Genomic DNA, 19,099 nt, shown 5'->3' with positions numbered 1-19,099 from the left:
TTATTAATTTTTGGTTGGACCTCATTAAATACATTAGCAGACCAAGAAGTGGGGCCCACTTGTTGCCTTTTTCTTTTTTTTTTAAGATTTTATTTATTTATTTATTTATTTATTTATGGGGAGGAGGAGGGAGGGAGAGAGGGAGAAAAACATTGATGCGAGAGAAACATCTGTTGTTTGCTTCTTGTACGCATCCCAACTGGGAACTGAACCTGTAACCCAGGCGTGTGCCCTCCCCACAACCTAACTGGTGATTTTTGCTTTGCAGGACGACACCGAACCAACTGAGTCACATCGGTCAGGGCCACTTGTTACCTTTTTTAATAGTAGCTTTATTGGAATTCACACACGAGACAGTTCACCCATTTAAAGTATGCAGTTCAGGGCTTTCTAGTGCATTCGCAGCGTCATGCAGCCATCACCAATTTCAGAGCATTTTCATCGCCTCAAAAAGAAAACCCACGCTTAGTAGTGGTCACCCCAGCCCTAAGTAGCTGGGGCCCACCTCTTGCCTTCCCTCTCTCACTCTCCTCTCTGTCCTTACACATTGCTCCCCATCCTTCTCCCAAATGATGACCATGACTCCTGGTCTTAGCCCCACCTTGACCATGACCTCAGGAGCAGTGTGACCTTCCAATTACATTTGTTCATTCTTTCAAATGAGGCTCATGACTTTGCCTATGATATCATGGAGAAGAGGCTTTCTTCGCCTGAAATCTGATTTCTGTCTGGATCTGTTAATGCAGATTTTATGAAGAATTTCCAATTAATTCAAAAACTGGAGAAGCCAACCTGACCCAGATCTACTTACAGGTAAGAGGAGCCTGGCCGGGCAGGCTCTGGGGTGGGGCGGGGTCAGCCTTCGGGCAGAGGCACATGGCGTGTTCTCCTCCACAGGAAGCTCTGGATTTCATTAAGAGGCAGCAGGCAGCTCAGAGCCCCTTCTTTCTCTACTGGGCCATCGACGCCACACATGCACCTGTTTATGCCTCTAAGCCTTTCTTGGGCACCAGTCAGCGAGGGCGGTGAGTCCTTGGTTATAGAGACATAGACCCCCACCCCCTACACACACTTGGGTTAGCTGTGCTCGATTACTTCCGGGACACAGCACTCAATACTATTACGTTTTAAGTTATCAATTGTAGAAAAAGATGGAAGCGTTTGTGCCCTGAAGCTACCCACCAGCCCAGGATCAGTGGGCGGATGCTGCAGCAGCGTGGTCGGCTCTCTCCTGGATTAGCTCTGAGGACTTGAACTTTTCCCCTCCTCCTCTGTGAACTTAGCCAGTCCCTTTCATTGTCCGTCCCTGAAGTTATGATGTAACTGCTCTTTGGTCACACTGATGCCCTCGGCCACCTGGTAAATGTTCCACCTTTCCCATAGGTACGGGGATGCTGTTCGGGAGATTGACGACTGCGTGGGGAAAATCCTGAACCTTCTTAAGGACCTGAGGATCGTGGAGAACACCTTTGTTTTCTTCACATCTGACAACGGTGCTGCCCTCATTTCTGCTCCCAAGCAAGGCAGGTATTCAGAGTGTTCCTGTCAGCACGTCCCCAAACACAGCTGCACTTGGGAACCCTGGCCCCTGAGACACTCAGGGCCGCCTCATCCACCCTTGGGGCAGAGTGTAAAGGGGACTCATCCTGGGGTCCCACCCGTGGGGGAGATGCCCGCTGTCCTCTGGGGGCCCCGTCTAGTAGGAGCAGATACGAGGAGGCCTGAGAGCTGCACGTGGGGTTGGCTCTGGCCTCATCACTCGCGAGACTAGTGGGGCTGCCGACCAGCACCAATGCTCTGAGACGCGCCCTTCTCCCTGGAAAGGCCAGAGCGCCTTGGCCTTCCCCGGCCCGGGAAGGGTGTGTCAGTGTGTGAACCGGAACTGCCCAAGCCCCTCCTCTGAATTGTGTATTGTTTCTGCTCCCCTGGTCCGCAGGGAGAGCCCAGTGGGGGAAGACGGAGACCAAGGCCAGGACTCTCATGCTGTCCTAGCTGTACCACTGCTTGGCCCTGGGAGCAGGTCACTTCAGCCTCCTGCACATTTCAGCGCCGAATGAGCTCGCTTCTGGGCTTTCTTCTCTAAACCTGTAATGTTCTCCATCAGCGTTTTTGTTCTAAACTTAGGTACAATATGATGGCCATTGTCATGTGTCAAATCAGCCACATTTGCACCTTTTTCTGAGTTTAGGGAGCCTCCCTTCATGGTGGTGGCATTGACTGTCTCCCTTGGGAGCTAAAAATGCGGCAGACACACTTCCCAGCCTCCCTGACAGCCAAGCCCAAGCCCCCACCCCGCCAAAGCTCCCTCACCACAGTGTTGTGAGGGGTGGTATCCACGAAGGATGGGGCCGAGCCCCGACCTGTGCAGTGCTGGCAAATGGGGGCACCCAGAGCCTCTGGTGCTGCGAGGGGCCCCACACCCCCCACACCTGCTCTGTGTGCCCGAGCCAGCCAGACCTGCCAGCCCCTTGAGGCCTCTGACCCAGGTCCCTCGGTGAGCCCTGGTCTCCAGCTTACAGAGTGAGGTGGCTGCCTGCACCCCAGCATTTCGTTGTCCTGTAAGAGTTTCACCCTAGTGGGCACTTACCCTTTGATCCCATTCTTAAAAAATGCCAAGGCCTCAGCAGGACCCTGAGCACTCAGACAGCTCTGGAAGGAAGGCTACATACCAAAGGAAACCCCACGGGGACAGGCCTGCCTGGGCAGACACTGGGGGAACCCCGTGGTCAGGGGCTTTCGGGGGCTTCAGGGTTTCAATTGACGGGAACAGCACAACTGGCTCAAGTCAAGAAGGAAGCCTGTTGGCAACAGAACAGCCGGTCAGGGTCCAGGCCCAGCTGGTCCAGGGCCCCAAGGATGCTGTGTGGCCCGTCCGCAGCCCAGCCCCACTTCTGGAGGGGCTTCATCTTCGTACGGCTGACGATCTCAGAGAAGGGGCAGACCCCCATCTCCTCGGAAAGGCCCAGGGCCAGCTGAATGTTGATGTCACTGCTGGCCCCTGAATGGGACGCTGAGGCAAGCCCTCCCCTGACAGCCCAGCCTTGCCAGAACTACCAACCTCCCAGCACGGGCTTGAGCTTCATCACCCCAGTCTTCATTTCTGCATTACGGAATAGTTCACGTGGACAGAAACATCTGTGCGTAGCTCTAAAGTACAAATGACAACAAGGTGACATCCGTGCACCTACCACCCAGCCTGAAAAATAGAAGGAGGAAGGCAGCGGGCCCTCCTGAGCACCCTGAGCCCTGACTTCCCGGCATGGTGCAGCTCATCGCACTGTGCCTGCGTTCACACATTGGGAATCTGTCTGCACTCCTGTGTTGTCCTTGACGTATCGTCACATCTCAAGACTTGGCCCGCGCTGACGTGTGGAGGTGGCATTCAGATTCCAGTGCAGGGACAAGCTGAGGAGCTTCCTGCTGGAGAAACGCTGCTCTATTTTGTTTTCTCCATTATTCAGGGGGCCTGAGGTGGGGCCTGAGGTGAGCCCTGGGCAGCTCATGCCACAGCAGCAGACACGCTATTTGTCCTCAGGAGCCAGCCTCTGCGTTGTGGGAGCCGGCAGGACGTTGGATCGGCCAGGAACAGGGCTCTGCCCTCTGACACTTCCCCAAGCATGGTTTAGGGACCGCCTGTTCATAGCAGGGCTTGTCAAAATGCATCTGTATCCCAACCCCAGTGGGACATCCCTCAGGGTCCCAGGGACTGGACTCCCCAACCCCAAACACGCATGGATGCTTATAGCCAGTAACGTCTAAAGGCTGTACCTAAAAGACAGCCAGAGTCCCAGTGACCTGCTGTCAGGATACGCTCTGTGGCTCCACTTGAAGTGCACCTGCATCTTGTGCCAACAAGTGTGGTCATGTTCTCCGTTTCTGAGTAGTCGCTCTTTGTTTTAGGACAGAAAAACTGGGTGTACAACCACAATGTACAACCAGAACATCTAGGATGGTCACCTGGGTCAGAGCCTCCTCGAGGCGGTCCAACCTGGTGGCCAGCCCTCTACCTCCACGATGGTCTTGGTGCCTCAGCATATCGGCAGCGCCACCTTCGAGGGGCTGCGTGGAGGCCAAGCCCTGGCAAGTGCCCAGTAGGGCGTGCGTGTTGTCCTGGGGTCTCAGGACAGAGAGAGCTAATGGGCAGCACCTCTCCCTCCCCAGGAGGCAGTAACGGCCCCTTTCTGTGCGGGAAGCAGACCACATTCGAAGGTGGGATGAGGGAGCCTGCGATCGCGTGGTGGCCCGGGCACATCCCTGCAGGCCAGGTGAGTCAGAGGCTGGGCCCCTCGTGGGCCTGCTGTCTCCACCCACTGCTCTTGTCCATGCAGGGCCCTTCCCGAGGGAGACAGCTAACGAGTGAAGGGTGTGTGGGTGGGCGCTGGAGCGGTCTCCCGCTGACGTGGCATGGGGTGTCAGGAGCTGCCATGGGGGAGGAGGCGTCCGTGGTCGGTCGGTAGGTCAGTCCTGAGTACCACGGAGTGGAGCGGGTTTCTTTCCTGCAGGACTTGTCAGAGCCTTCAGTGTGCTAATGATTATAGTGAACTTCTGGAAGGAGCATCGAGAAGCTGAGTTTTTAAAATCTTGTTTGGCCATAGAACCTTTTCCTCCAGAGGGCACCCTCCAGGCCACTGTTCTGCAGACACACTCCCACAGACAGCAGACACCGTGTGCGGTTGGTGTCCATCAGCAGCACATGGTGCAAACCGCAGGGCCGGGTAGCGTGGTCCTCTTGCTGGACGAGGTGTGTGTCCTGCTCCTCAGAGCCCTCACTCAGTCCCTATCAGCCAAGAACATGGGGTCTTCTGTAAGTGGGCACCTTGACTGAGACACTCTTGAGGTGTCCAGACTAATCTTCGTAAGCATGTGAGTCACTGTCTCAGCTGGTCTCTTTCCCTTCTAGAAAGCTTCCCCAGAGAACACTGATCACATTGCTGGTGTCAGCCCAGACCTCAGCAGAGCCTTGAGGGGCCTCTGAGTCCTGTGGCTGCTGGGACAGTCACTGCACTGAGGGGCTGGAACCACACCCCTTTGTTCCCTCACAGTTGGAGGCTGGAGTGCAGCACTGTCTCATGGGGCTAAAATCAGGTGCCACGGGGCTGGCTTCTCCTGGAGGCTCCAGGGAGATCCTTCTTCCTTGTCTTTTCAGGCATCTTGGCCTTGGGTCCCTCCCTCTCTCCTTCATCCAGGCCCACAGTGGCTGTTCGAGTGTCACCCAGTCACCTGGACTCTGGCCCTTCTGCCCCTCTCCCAGTCTAGGACCCTCTGATTGCCCTGAGCCCACCCAGGTGTCACCAGGCAGGGGCCTGGCCCAGAGCGGGGCTGCCCGGGGCTGCCCAGGGCTAACTGTAGTATGTGTGTTCTTGACTTCGTGTAGGAAAGGTTTCACAACACAAGTCCAGGTGACTGGGAGGATGTGTTTATTAAAGCTGGGGACAGTGGCACCAGGAAGGGCTTAGCATAGAGGAAGCCCTAGGCTGGGCTGCCTTAGCTCACTGGGAAGTCAGAGAAGAGGGGCTGTGGGGACAGTTTCAGGGGATCAGCCTGGGACAAGCTGCCAGCTGCCATTGCCTTAGAGTTTAGGAGACTGTGCCTGTGGGGGAAGAAGTGAGGGAAGAAGGGAAAGGGAGTGGCCGGGCTGCTCCCAGAGGGAGAGTGCAGGAGCTGGGACCTTTGTCTTGAGGATTTTCTCTCTCTCCTGCAGCCAGGAATCTTAGGGGAGGTCTCGGGAGGGTGTCAGCAGAACATTCATCAGTTCTCCAGGTGGGCCCTTTCAGGGTCACCGTCTCCCCTGACGGGGGTCAGCGGCAGGGCAGGGGGTCTTAGTCATTGCAGTGGGTCCTGGCTTTACCCACCTGGTTTCCTGCTTTTCTGAGCCTGGAGCTGAAACAAGACTGAGGCCTAAATGTTACCTCCAGGGAAGTGACCTTTTGAATGTGGCTGTAAATTGCTCAGCCATTGTGTTCAGCTATCTGTCTCAGTTTCCCCATTTCGCTCGCCGAAGAATTTTCCTAGCTTCTCACTCTCCTGTCTCACAGGGACCCAAGATCAGCCCGTTTTAAGGTTCGCTGATTGACACTCTGATTCCCCTTCTCTGGCAGGGGTGTCCAACCTTTGGGCGTCTCTGGGCCACACTGGAAGAGGAGGAGTTGTGTTGGGCCACACATTAACTACATTGCAACATGTGATCACAAAAAAATCTCAAATGTTTTAAGTAAATTTACGATTTTGTGTTGGGCCACAGTCACAGCCGTCCTGGGCTGCCTGCGGCCTGCGGGGCTACAGGTTGGACACCCCTCGTAGGGAAAAACCTTCAGCAGGGTCCAGAATCGGGGCCTTGTCCGGAGCCCACCCTGTTCTTTCACTCCTGAACTCTGGATCTGGGGGCAGAAGTAGGGTCAGTGGGGAGAGCCCTGGAGAGCCTATCATCATCACCCCCGCTCTCCACATCAGCAACTGAAGCCCAGTGAGAGGCAGCCCCTTGTCAGGACCCCCCAGCTGGCAGGTTGCAGAACTAAAGCAGATGCCCAGGTATGGGGGGTGTAGCCCACCCTCCCCCCCCACACCTTCCCCCCACTGCCTCTCTCCTAGGACCCCTTTCCCCACCTGCTCTGCCCGGGGGAATCTCCAGCCTTTGGGATCCTCTGCCCCTTGTCTGCCTGGCTCCCTGCCCCTCTGGGCCCTGCTCCCTGGAGGAAGAACGTTGCACAGAACTGCTCAGCCGCCTTCCCTCCACCGCATTTCATGGCACGCGCTGAAATTGAATTAGACGGGCTATCAGGCCTGCACCCTGTGATAACTATGAGAGGATTTTATTTAAAAACACCCTGCCATTTGTCCAACCAGTTTCAAATATTTAACTCTCCCCTTCACGCCTGGCGGGGTGACTTTATTAATTGTAGCCTTTGATTCAGAGTTAAGTCTTGAAAGTGCTGATAACAGCCGCGGTGACTTCTTGCCATGGGCCCATGGCAGACAAATTGCATTTTCTTAAAGGCATTACGTGCACATTGAGAGTGTCTATTTTTCAAAAAGAGCATCTTCCATGAGTGCGCCCAGCTGTTCTGTGCTGATATGAGGACTTCAGATATCCGCTCCTTCCCACACCACCCCCGCCCAGCACTGCAACCTCCCCTCTTTATTTTTCCAGAGGGTTAAAGTATCTGGATTTCTCTTCTTTTCTCTTATTCTCTTCTCTCTTTCTTTTTTTTCCTTCTCCCTTCCTTTCTTCCTTTCCTTCTTTCTCCTAAAAAGAAAAGTGAAAAGAGAAGAAGCCAGCTTCTCAGACTTTTTGAACCAAACGTGGACCTTCACGCCCCATCCCCCCCACCCCCGGGCTGCAGAACTGCCGACACAAGTGGGCGTGAGGCGTGTGCTCGGGTTCCACAGTTCCTCCTTTTGCAGAAGGCGCCGCAGGGTGTGGAAAGTGCTGAGTTGGGCAGCGGCTCAAGCCCTGGGTGAAGAGCAGAAAGGAGGGGGTGACTGCCTTGGCCCTCGGGGGCTCTCCCCACCGACCCAGCTCCTGCCCCCGGATGCCGAGTTCAGGAGTGAAAGACCTGGGCGGGCTCCGGACAAGGCCGCGCCACATGTGGGGAACAACATGCATCCAGCACCAATGGGCGGCCCCCTGCCAGGAACGGCCTGCTCCTTGGGCCTCTCCAAAAGGCTGCCTCCCCCTGGCCCTGTGGAATCGGGCCGTTGCATTTGGTGGGCGCCACCTCTGGGAGGAAGGCCAGCGCCCCCCCCCCCCCCCCCCCGCCCAGTCCATCTGCCCTCCCCTTCTGTCCCCTCTCCCTCTTGCTCTCCATGCTGCTCTGGGCCTGAGGGTCTTATTTTCTACCTGCACTTGTACCTGAACTGGGAATTCACAGAGTCGGTGTTAACATGACAGGACGGTCGGGCTCAGAGAGGGCAGCCCCCCGCGGTGGGACGCTGGCGCTGGTGGCGCCTTGGGAAGGCCTCACCTGCTCCTTTCTGTCTGGTTCCCACTCACAGGCACTGGGCAGCAGCGAGGGCTCGGCATTAGGGATGGGACAAGGTCCTGCCAGCTCTGGGGTCGGACAGCTGGTTTGATCCCCACTTAGCCCCTGATCTCCCCGTGGCCACTCTCCCAACGAGGAGGGTTGTCTCTCCCTCTCAGGCCCTGAGGTGGAAGAGCTGTGTGGTGGCAGCACTCGGCCAGACACCCAAGGGCGTGAGGAGCTCTAGGAGAGTCGGGGGTCGGGTGGGATGGGGACCAGGCCGGCTGAGGTGGGTAGGGCTGGGTTTGTACAGACACGTACATTGCGTCGTCGTGTGTAGACACGTTGTAAGGGATGTGGCTGGTGTTGCATGTGTGTGAGCGCACGTGTGTCTGTAGACCCACTTGGACAGCAGCAGGACACACAACCAAGGACAGGGTGCCCTGAGCGGGTGGCCACTCGTGTATTTCAGGTGAGCCACCAGCTGGGCAGCATCATGGACCTCTTCACTACCAGCCTGTCCCTCGCAGGCCTGGAGCCACCCAGCGACAGGGTGATCGACGGCCTTGATCTCCTCCCCGCCATGCTGCAGGGCCAGCTGATGGACAGGTTAGTTCCAGACAGGTGCTCCCCCACCCACCTGCCAGCACCACGTGACCAAGCGACGGAGCCAGAGCCGGCTGACAGAGCTGCTTCCCTCGCCCAGCTGGCTTGGGGCAAAGGGAGACACCACCTCTGGGACCTTCTGGCACAAAGTGCATCGTCCCTTGGGGTCCATCACTTCTGCCCTGACCATGGGAGCAAGGAGGGGACAGCCCTCTGCCAGAGTCACCAGCTACTGCGGACCCCTGAGGACTGGCCGTGTCCTGCCGCCTTCCACCTCTGCACCAGAATGCTTTGTGTCCAGAGTCAGCTTCTCTTCCGCTTGAGCTTGAGACCAGCTACCCATTTTGGGTTTAGGGCAGGGATTAGGTGGGCTTTTGTTCTTTTCTTTACTGTGGAGTAGGGAAGGTGCCAAAGGCTGTGGGCCCAGTGCGCTGTCTGCCCCTCAGTGGGACAGAGCCTCTGGCAGCCACCTGCTACTGCCTCGGTCTGCGCCGTGGCCTCCCAAAGCCAGGAATGACAGGCACCAAGGGCCCACCCACAGCCTCAGGGACCTCTGCAACTTGTGCCCATGTGATTTCATCATGGTTGTTTCTATAGAATCTCAGCCCTAACCATGTGTCCACAAGTGTCTCACGTCACCTGACCCTTCTCCTTCCCTAACAGGCCAATATTCTATTACCGTGGCAACACACTGATGGCAGTCACCCTTGGCCAGTACAAAGCCCACTTCTGGACCTGGACCAATTCCTGGGAGGAGTTCAGTCAGGTAAGGAGGCTTGGGGCTGTGGACTTTGCACCCCTATGCCCTGCCCTTGAGGAGAACAGACCTGGGCAGAGAAGGCTGGCAGGAGGCTTCTGTGGCGTGGTGACAGCCACGTGGCCTCGTGCTTCCCACCTTCTGTGTTTATCTGTGGTAAGAATTTGGGGCGCCGCAGTATAGCTACCAGGATAGCCCCTTAGGACCCTGGGCACCCCACCCTCTCAGGCCACCCGGAGCCTGGGGAAAGAAGGCCTTTGGGCAGGCTCAGGCTCAGGTCCAAGCCAGATGCCTCCAAGTCCAGGTGAACCCAGGGCACCTTCCCCCAGCCCCCTCCTGCTTGCCCCGCTCCGAGGCCTGGTCAGGTGCCCTGTGGGCCCTGTGAACAGCTGACATAGTGTGTGCATCACAGTTCTGCTACAAGGGCTTGCGGGTGAAATGCCGCACACTCGCTGGGCCCCAGAGTTCTCCGCACGTTCTCCGATTCCTGCTGCCCCTCAGGGCACCTCTCCTACTGCCTGCTGCCCCACACGCCTGCCTTTCCCTCCTGCTGAGTCTTCTCTCCGCTGCCTCCTCCTCCACAACCCCTCCCTCCCAGCATGTAGGTCTTTAGGCACAAGAAAAGCCTGCTAATGTGCCTTAATTGGGAGGAAAAGCAATTTAAGTTAATGAAAAACCTAAGTACTAGAACACTGTGCACCACTTGGGATGCAGATTGCAGGTTTAGTGAGTCCTGGGTCTGGCCCTGGGCGGAGAGGGCTGCGCAGCCACGGGCCACCTGTGCAGGCCTGGACCCAGGGGCCTCGTGCAGACGCAGGCACTTGGGCAGAGCCGAGGACAGTGTGTGCTCCTTCCATGTAGCCCAGTGCCTGAAATACGCACTGGCATTGGGAGGGCTCCGCTGGACCAAGTGGGTCTTTGCTTCTCTCCTGCGCTCTGAGCCTCTGAGTGTCCTGTGGGCCTCACAAACTTTGTGACAACAACCCCCAACCCGGCCTCTGCTGGAACTCTGCGAGCAGCACGTCAGAGCTGTGTCCCCTGGCCACTCTCATCTCCCCAGCCCCCACTGGCCCTTCTGACTTGTGGCCATCACCTCCTGTCCCTGGCCCCTGCCAGGCAGGGCCATGCCTGGCTTGCCCTTTTCCATGCCCAGGGGTGGGGAAGCCATAGGTGCGCCCAGAAGGGGCCCAGAGGCTGGCAGTCTGGGGACCCTAGGTGGAAGCTGTGAGGCCTCGCTTCTCCCTCCCTGCCCCTCCTAATGGCACCTACAGCCCCCCACGCGGCCTCTAGGGTCCCCACTGTTGGCTGCTTGGGGGTCCGGGAGGACCAGCTGGCAGGTGTGGCTGGTGTTCTGGGAGCTGCCCCTTGGGGCTCCCTGTGGCCGGCCAGGCGCTCAGGGCAGGTCCAGTCAGCCCTGCCCCAAGTGAGACACAGTCCAGCTTCCACTCACTCAGAACTCAAAAGGGCTGGGAGAGCTCTTCCAGAAAGAGCACCGAAAAGTCCAGCGCCTACACAGCCTGTCCTGACCTGGCCACGTTCACAGTGGGCTTAGAATGAGCCAGGAGAGGCCGCCTCAGCGCAGCCAGGATATCCCCACCCCCAACTCTTGCAGCCCCGACATCCACGGTGCTCAGCAGGAAGCAGTTCTTCCATTTTCTGAGGGTTATTTGTGAGACCACCTGGGTTGGTTTGGTCTATTCAGCTTGTGTCTTCTTGGGAGGCCAAAACAACTTTCTCCAGTGTGAGCAGTCACTACAGGAAGCCCTCCCTGGGAAGGCGGCTGGCGGACACAGGCTCCGGCTGTGGGTTCACTGCCTCACAGCGCATTCGCGGAGGACGGCCGCACGGTCGTTGTGATGGCCCTTCTCCCTCCAGGGATCGATAAAGGGGCCAATAAAACTAAGAGGGTACATGAAGTTGGTAAAGACCCTGTGGCCATCAGCAGCCCCCCTAAGTACCAGGGGAGACTTGGATCCTCCTCCAATCCCTTCCAGATGATTCACAGGTGCAGGACAGCTTTGTTCAGAGGCCACGGAGGGCCCAGCTGGACTGGCTCTGCCCCGAGGGAGAGGCCTAGGGTATGGCCTAGCTGTCTGTGTGCCAGTCTGGGGTCCCCAGGTTTGGGGGTCCCCTGGATGGACTGTATTAGCTTCCCAGCTCTATGCTCGTCCTGGGGCATCTCACACCCCCCACAGGGACCCCCGCCCTGGTCCTGGGGTCCTGCTGTGTGGCGCCCACTGGCCCAAGCTCCATCTCCTCGTGGCTGTTGGGTGGTGGAGGCCCAGCCTGATGCCGCCGCCCCGGACCAGCCCCGACCTCCCACCGTGGGGGCTGCCTGAGGTCCTGGGTGAGAGGCCGGGGGGAGGTATGTGTGCCTGCTTTTCCAGACTCTGTCCCAGGGGCACACGCCCCCCTCCTCCCTTCCCACAACTGCACTGCAGGTTCCCTTGCTCTGAGGGGAGAAGGAAAGGTACGGGGCGGGGGGGGGCGCCGGCTCAGCTGTGATGCCCCCAGGGTGAGGCCACCCTCACAAGACAACAGTTGTAAGAAAAAAATCCTGTACTAATTAGCGGGATCTTAATTAAATAGCTTATTTGATTTGCATCCAAATTATAATTTGTGTCTTCTGTCTAGACTTAGATACTTCTCTGTGAACTGCTCAGCATTTTATGCTAAGTGTGGTTACTTCTCCCACTGTTAAAGCCACTCTTGCTCTTTAGCAGTTCTGCTCCCAGAAGGTCGAAGGGTCACCACCTTTGGTATCTGTGCGTGTCCACTGTTGGCTTCCCTCAATGACTTGGACTGCAGCCCCTGACTTGGGAATTGACTGCTCAGTGCAGATAAACGGAATTTCATGGACTCCTAACTTCCCTGCTTTATTGAAAAGCATAATATTAACTGCTCCACTGACCAGCTGTTGATTACAGACACACGGGGCTTAGAAACGGTTTGCCCAGTCAGTGGCCCTAACGCTTACAGAAAGCCTAGCTTTCCCATTGGTTACCACGGAGTCGTGGCCGCCTCTCCACACCTGTGAGCAGTGCCTCGTGTTGGCTGGAGACTGATGCCAAGCCACTTGTGGGGCCCTGCGGTCACCAGGGCCTCAGGATGTGGCCCTTGACCTCTTCCAGTTCCCCTGCCCCTGGATGGCGGGGGACTTTTACCAAGTTAGAATTACCGAGGGACAGCCTTCCAGACTGCAGGCCACTGCTTCAGGGGAGCCTGTGGTCCAAGGCCACCCCAAGACCTTACAAAGCTCAGAGCACACACAGGCAGAGGAAGCCCATTTCAGATGCGCATCAGAGGCTATAGATGGGGCCGTGGGTGCCACACCTGAGCCTTAGGGGAGCCTGTTGTTACCTGCTTTCTCCATCTTTTCCTGCTTTCTTGAAGATACTAACTGTTGTCATTTTAAGGCCCCTGCCTGTTAACTTGGCCACATGGATCACCCATGGGCCATTCCTGTCTCTGTGTATCTCCAGTCTTCAGGCCAGTGGCCCCTCCTGACCAGTGAAGGAGCCTTAAGAGAATGCGGAGCCACGAAGCGGACTGAGTGACGGGGAAAAGCTTTGCTCTGGAACAGCGATGTTCAGCCAGAGGGCGCCGCAAGAATTTTTAAAACATGCAGTACCTGACTGTGTGGTCAGGGACACTGACTTCTTTTCCCTTAGATTGTCAAATTTTTTTAAAAATGACAACAGCCGACACAATAGCCACCTGGTTTGAAAGAACCAAGATTATATGGAAACATTTTTTGGTGTGCTGAAGAATTTTAATAATTAGATTATGTGTGCCATGAAACAAAAAAGGTTGAAAATGGCTGCTCTAGAAGTTAGAGGTAGTCCAGCCAGGTGGCTCAGCTGGTTGGAGCATCATCCAGTAAACCAAAGGGCTGCGAGTTCACTTCCTAGTCAGGGCACTTATCTAGGTTGTGGGTTCAATCCTTGGTTGGGGCGTGTCCAGGAGGCAGCGGCCTCCTGTTGTCGTTTCTCTTTCATCTCCGTTTTTCTCTCTCTCCCTCCCCTTCTCCCTTCTTGTGTCTCTAAAATCAAAAAACTTGTCCACAGGTGAAATTTAAAAAAAAAAATTAGAGGTAGTCAAGATGTGAGATGGGCTAAAATAGCTGAGAGAGATTTACCTCCTCCTCTCCCCAAAAGGGGGTTCTAAAATATCTAGGGGTCAGTACACAGGACAGAACTGCTCAGCAGCTCTGGGGCTGGCGTGGCGGGAAGGCTCCGCCCTCTAGGACCATCCTCTGGCCTGCTCGGGCCTTGACCACTCGGACCTGTTCTAGGTGGGCTGGCCAGCCTTGCTGCAGGAGCTTACACAGAGAAAGTGCTCACCCGCTTTCCCTGCCTCTCGTTTCAGGGCATTGATTTCTGCCCTGGACAGAATGTCTCAGGAGTCACCACCCACATGCAGGAGGAGCACACGAAGCTGCCTCTCATCTTCCACCTGGGACGCGACCCAGGGGAGAAGTACCCCATCAGGTGAGCTGGGCACAAGGAGACCTTGAAGCTGCCAAGGAAACATTAGCCAGGCCCAAGCAATGCAAGCACATGGCACATGCTGAGTTTCTGGAAGAGACAGCACACTGTGAACACTTGGAGATGCATGACCTCGGGAAGGGAAGCATGGGGCCTCGCCTCCGCCTGGAGCTCGGAAACTGTGCTGCAGTTTTCCTTGTGGGGCGTGCGTGCCGTGGCCTTTCCTCTCCAGGTGCCACCATCTCCCTCAATTGTCTTCTCCCTCCCTGTGGCCCTCCACTGAGGCCATCCCCCATCTCACACTGCCTTCGGGGATGGCCTCAGTGGAGGGTGACAGTCCAGGTGTGGGGGGATGGGAACCTCTCCGCATGGCCACCTCTTCCATGACAGACAGCACTGAGGACGTGGAGGGCAGCACCTCGAGCCCAGAAAGAGCCACTGAGGCCCTCAGCAGGGCAGCCGCCTGCCAGGCATGCCCTCCCAGTAAGATCAGCTGGGGCCTCTCCATGCTGCTGGGGAACCCTCGGGGCTTCCTCAGCAGCACCTCGCTTTCCTGGAGTTTTGTCCTGCTCCGCAGCCTGGAAGCACGGGGAAGAAAGGTGGAGAGCCAACGCCAAGGGTGAAGTAGTGACCCGCCAATCCAGGGCACCAGAGCTTCTTATAGGCAGGCTGAGGTCAGGACACACGCTCCTGCCCGCGCAGCCTCCAAGCCTTTAGCCACCTTGCTGATCCCTCCGTGGCTGAAGCGACCTGGCCACCCAGGCTCGGGCTCCCTCAAGGTGGCCATGAGGACAGAGACAGCGGCTGAGCTTCTGATAGCCCCTGCCCTGTGGCAGCACGAATGATGTGGCTTCTCAGAGTCAAACGTCCACGAGAAGGTTGACGCAGTGAGCTGGCTGAGGCGGAAGAGGCTTGGTGCAAATCCTGCCCCTGCCCCTCTCTGGCTATGAGTGTGGCTGGAAGGCACCACTTCCTTGCCTCTGCTTTCCCAGAAATTTGAGGTCACGGCACCTGCTGCTCAGAGTGAAGATGTGAGGAACACCCCTCCCAGCCGAGTGCCCTCCTTAAATCCACGTTGTCACTATTCAGCGGTGCTGTGGCATTCAGGGCTATTGCCCCAACTGGAGGCCCCCTTGGGCACCCACACACCCCCCACCCCCACCCCCTCACAAGCTCACAGCACCTTGTTCCTGGGCTCCAGAAGAGGAGGCTGGGACCTGGGTTGGGACATGACTTACCCATAGTCACTTAGAGGGCACACCTCTGGGCAAGAGGACCCTGGAGCCACCGCCTGGACCAGAACTGTTCCGGGCTGAGGGCAGAGCCTCCTGGAGCTTCCCACCTGTGCTCACCGTGTTTAGAGGAGCCCTGTCCTCAAACTGCCACACTTGGTTAAGTGGCCCATCCTTTCCGGTGCATTTGGCCACAGAATCCTGGAAAGACATGAGACCTGCCTAAGACCTACTTTGAAGAGCCTGGGGGTTGTGTGTGGAAGGCGTGCAGCCAACAGAGCAGGAAGCTGGCACCAGGCTGGTGTGGCGGCCTGAGGAGCAGGGCTCACCTGGGGGTGACACTGTCAGACTGCCCCGAGATGTGGCAGTCGTGGCCAGGCCAGCCACACCTGAGAGAAACAAATCTGGGCCTCCTGGTCCCCAGGCCTCTTCCCAGCCGACCTGGTAGCCCAGCTGGGTGCCCCGCCCCACCCGCCCTCGCAAGACCCTCCTGCCTCACTGACCTGGTGCTCTCTCATCTCTAGCTTTGCCAGCACCGAGTACCTGAGCGTCCTCCACAGGATCACTCCGGTTGTTCAGCAGCACCAGGAGGCCTTGGTCCCTGGACAGCCCCAGCTCAATGTGTGCAACCAGGCCGTCATGGTAAGTGGTTTATACCTGACTACTGATGCTGGGAGGGTGCGGTTCCTGTGGGGGGCATCCCCAGAACCATGGAAGTGCTGTGGGGTCTGCACACCCTGGCTTGTTCTTCTGTGAAAGCGATGCTGTCCCCATCCCCAACACACCGTCTCCCATTGGTGACTGCTATATGGGGACAGGCAGAGTCCCAGCTTCGGGGGGGGAAAAGAGTCTTAGTGACTAGAGGGGAGGGGAGGGGAAGGGAGGGGAAGGGAGGGAAGGGGAGGCGAACGGCCTGGCCAGGGTGCTGCTGCCACCTCGTGGCCCCTTCAGGAACTGCCACAATATGACCACGCCTGGAATGGGAGAAAGTTGGGGACCCCCTCATATACGGAAAGTGAACTGAAGACAAGTGGGAACAATGTGGGTCAACCTCCAGACTTAAAATGAGCAGTCACTGGGGAGGTGTGTGGATTTACAGGTGTGTGAGCACGTGTGGTATGTGTGTGTGCAAAGCCTGGGAGGTCCCCCACTTGCCGTCTCCATACCCCTGGCCCTCCTCAATCCCCAGATGGAAGGAAGGTTCCACTCTCCGTCCTTGGCCCCTCCTTCCACACATACGCCCAAGCTCAGCCCTGACCCCTGTACTTCCACCCTCCCCCCGTGCCTCCAGGCCTCGCAGCTACGCCCTGAACCCCCACTCGCACGCTTCCAGCCCCCCAGTTCAGCCCTGGGCCCCATGCACCCAGCCCCCAGCTCAGTCCTGGGCTCTCCCCACTTCCAGGCCCCTCAGCTCAGTCCTGGACTCCCCACACACTTCCACCCTCTAGCTCGCCTCGGGGCCCCTGCAGTTCCAGGCCAGCCCAGGTGAGCATTCCGTGCGGCCTCCTCTGGCCTCCCTGACAAGCCCAGCCCCATGCAGCCCACTGTGGCCCTTGAGAGTGGCGGGCTGCCCTGCTGAGCATTGGACACCCAAGGCACTGGCCCTTCCAGACCCCCAGACTCACAGGCTGGGCCCAGGTCTGTTCGGCAAGAACTTGCTCCCTCTGCTCTGCCTTGAAGATCAGGAACAGCTTCCTTACCCAAGCCTGGCTGGACACACCGGCCAGCCCCTCCCCACGTGGGCGGCCCCAGTGGGAGAAGGCTTTCCCTACTGCTGATGGTCAACTCGTTAATACTCAAACTCTAAGATCCTGTCCCAGGGCACTGCCCCCAGAGTGATCCTGAGGCTCCCGACCATGGCACAGGGATATAACCCCTGGACACTCGGGGAACGTGGCAAAACCAGGAAGACTCCCTCTTAAGGTTATGGGTCACTCTTTCTGTTGCCAGGAAAAATATGGCCACATAAATTAAGCCTGCATGTCAAAGTACACACCTGGGCTAGGGCTGCGCTCGAACAGGCTGGCTCTCTGCTGGAGAGAGGGTTCCGGACAATGAAAGAGCATTCTGCGGGAAATCCTGAGGAGGTGTGCAAAGCCCGTCAGCCCTTGCTGGAGCACGGAGCCCCTTCTCTATCTCAGCAGGCCTTGTGCAGGCCCTGGCCTTGGGTCTCCTTGGGACCATGGCCAGGGGATTAGGGCAGCTGACACAGTCCCCTTGGATAACAGAGGGCTGAGATGTGGGCCCTACCCAATGGGCACCCACACCATAAGGCCTCACGCTCTTGCCCTCACTGGCCTCCGGGAACCGGGGCGCCTCCTGTGCTGGCATCACGTGGGGTGCAGTGGAGACAATGGTGGCTTCTGCACCACAACTGGTCCAATAGGCCAGGTCAGGGACTGGGCAAGGGAACCATCCAGAACCTGCTAAGTCCGGACGCTCTTAGAATAACTGCACATTCTGTTTCTGAATTTTCATTTTCCAGAACTGGGCGCCCCCAGGCTGTGAAAAGTTAGGGAAGTGCCTGACGCCCCCGGAGTCCATCCCTGAGAAGTGCTCTTGGCCTCACTAGCACCTGCTCAGGCTCAGGCCAGGTCCAGGCCCTGCAAGTGCCTGGGGGTAAGAGGGTCTGGCTCCCACACTGGGAGAGCCTCAGCGGCCCTCTGCCCCGCTCACCGCCAGAGGGATGTCACCTGCAGCCAGCAGCAGTACCTGCAAGGCTACACTGCCTGGCCCTGAAGTCACTCCTCAGCCCTCTCCCTGGCCCACCCGATCCCGCTGCCTGAGTCCTGCATCAATCTGTGAGCTGAACGCTGTGCTGCCTACAGGTCTCGGTCGTCCTACCGGTCTCTTCCTCCCACTTGGTTCTTACCCCCTTCACTGGCCTTGTTCTGGGCCAGGCCTTCATCCCAGGACCTGGAGGGCATGACTCACCATGGATGCCCTGGACTGTCAGCTCACGCACTTCAGCACCAGCGTCAAGGGAGGCTGTGCCAGTCCTGTGGGGGGGCCCTGGGTGCTGCACGGAGGGAGCATCCTGGCCCCGCCTCCCTGCACTGCACCACACGGCCGGGGAGGGGGCAGAGGGCCCCCCGACCGGGATCCTCCACAGCCAAGGCCTTTCCCGCCCCATGGAACAGCCGTTGTTGCTCTTTCCCTGGGACGTGAGGATGTCAGCACCCTCGATCTCCCACCTTCCACAGGGATCTAGGCCGTGGACTCCTGCGCGCTGCGAGGTGTGCCTATGCCTCGCAGCCATCCCGACCGCCCTCTTCCCCTTGGTGCCAGGGATGGCAAAGCATAAAGATGAGCCCTTTCACTCGCCCAACTCGGAAGAGCCTGAACAACCACGCACCGACTCCGCAGTCCCTCCCTTGAAGGCATGTGGAGCTGCTTCCACCAAACAGGCTTTTCACATCTGCAGGGATCAGCTGCCAAAACTGTAATTTCTGTAAGTTGGGAAATTATGAAGAAAACAGTTTTAGAATAAAGTAACAGGCATTTTAGGTCTTGTTTTTTAAACTGAGATTATGTTTTAGGGAGATGATGATTTAGGGTACCTCCTGGGTACCATGATGGGCAGCTTCAGTGGTATCCCCCTTCGCTGCCTCCACAGACACAAGCATCCGTGCTCTCCAGCGTGGGCCTCCAGCCAGGCCAAGCATTTCAGCCTCCCTCCTCCCCACTTCCCAGAAAGACTGGGAAGGGCTCTCTCCTACTGCAAACCTCACTCCAAGCCAGGCGCCAGCCACCCTATGTCCAGGCCTCCACCACTGGTTCAGCTCCTTCCCAGGCTGTCCAACCCAGGCTCACTGGTCTTCCCTGAACTGTATCCAGCTCTGCCCCTCCCCCGCCAGGCTGCTGCACTGCACTGCCCTCCTGCTGGGCACACCTCCTTGCTCCCATCCTTATTCACCCCCTGTGCTCCTGGAGGGAAGGCCCAGACCACACCCGCATGTGCCTATACATGTGTGTCCTCTGTGTGCCACAGCCATGTGTCCGCCCTCTTACACCAGCAGAACCTCAGCCAGACTCTCGAGGATGTCAGGAAGAGCAGGG

General features: G+C 57.6%; 1 protein-coding gene across 2 annotated transcripts in view; it reads left to right on the top strand.

Moving 5' to 3' along the window:
• The window catches only part of GALNS (galactosamine (N-acetyl)-6-sulfatase), a 32,013-nt gene extending 13,483 nt beyond the window's left edge, over positions 1-18,530 (top strand). For both annotated transcript variants that reach the window (XM_054588955.1, XM_054588954.1), the window contains exons 6-14: positions 747-813; positions 898-1,025; positions 1,384-1,523; positions 4,162-4,265; positions 8,431-8,567; positions 9,228-9,330; positions 13,690-13,811; positions 15,565-15,682; positions 17,526-18,530. In XM_054588955.1, coding sequence (XP_054444930.1) covers positions 747-813; positions 898-1,025; positions 1,384-1,523; positions 4,162-4,265; positions 8,431-8,567; positions 9,228-9,330; positions 13,690-13,811; positions 15,565-15,682; positions 17,526-17,612 — 1,006 coding nt within the window. In that variant the 3' untranslated portion in view covers positions 17,613-18,530. The remainder of the gene's footprint in view (positions 1-746; positions 814-897; positions 1,026-1,383; positions 1,524-4,161; positions 4,266-8,430; positions 8,568-9,227; positions 9,331-13,689; positions 13,812-15,564; positions 15,683-17,525) is intronic.
• The last annotated feature ends 569 nt before the right edge of the window (positions 18,531-19,099 follow it).

Source organism: Pteronotus mesoamericanus, unplaced genomic scaffold, assembly GCF_021234165.1.
Source record: "Pteronotus mesoamericanus isolate MK-2021 breed Mesoamerican mustached bat unplaced genomic scaffold, CSHL_Meso_final scaffold_165, whole genome shotgun sequence".
In the NCBI taxonomy this organism is placed as follows: domain Eukaryota; kingdom Metazoa; phylum Chordata; class Mammalia; order Chiroptera; family Mormoopidae; genus Pteronotus; species Pteronotus mesoamericanus.
This window is presented reverse-complemented; position numbering and strand designations above follow the sequence as displayed.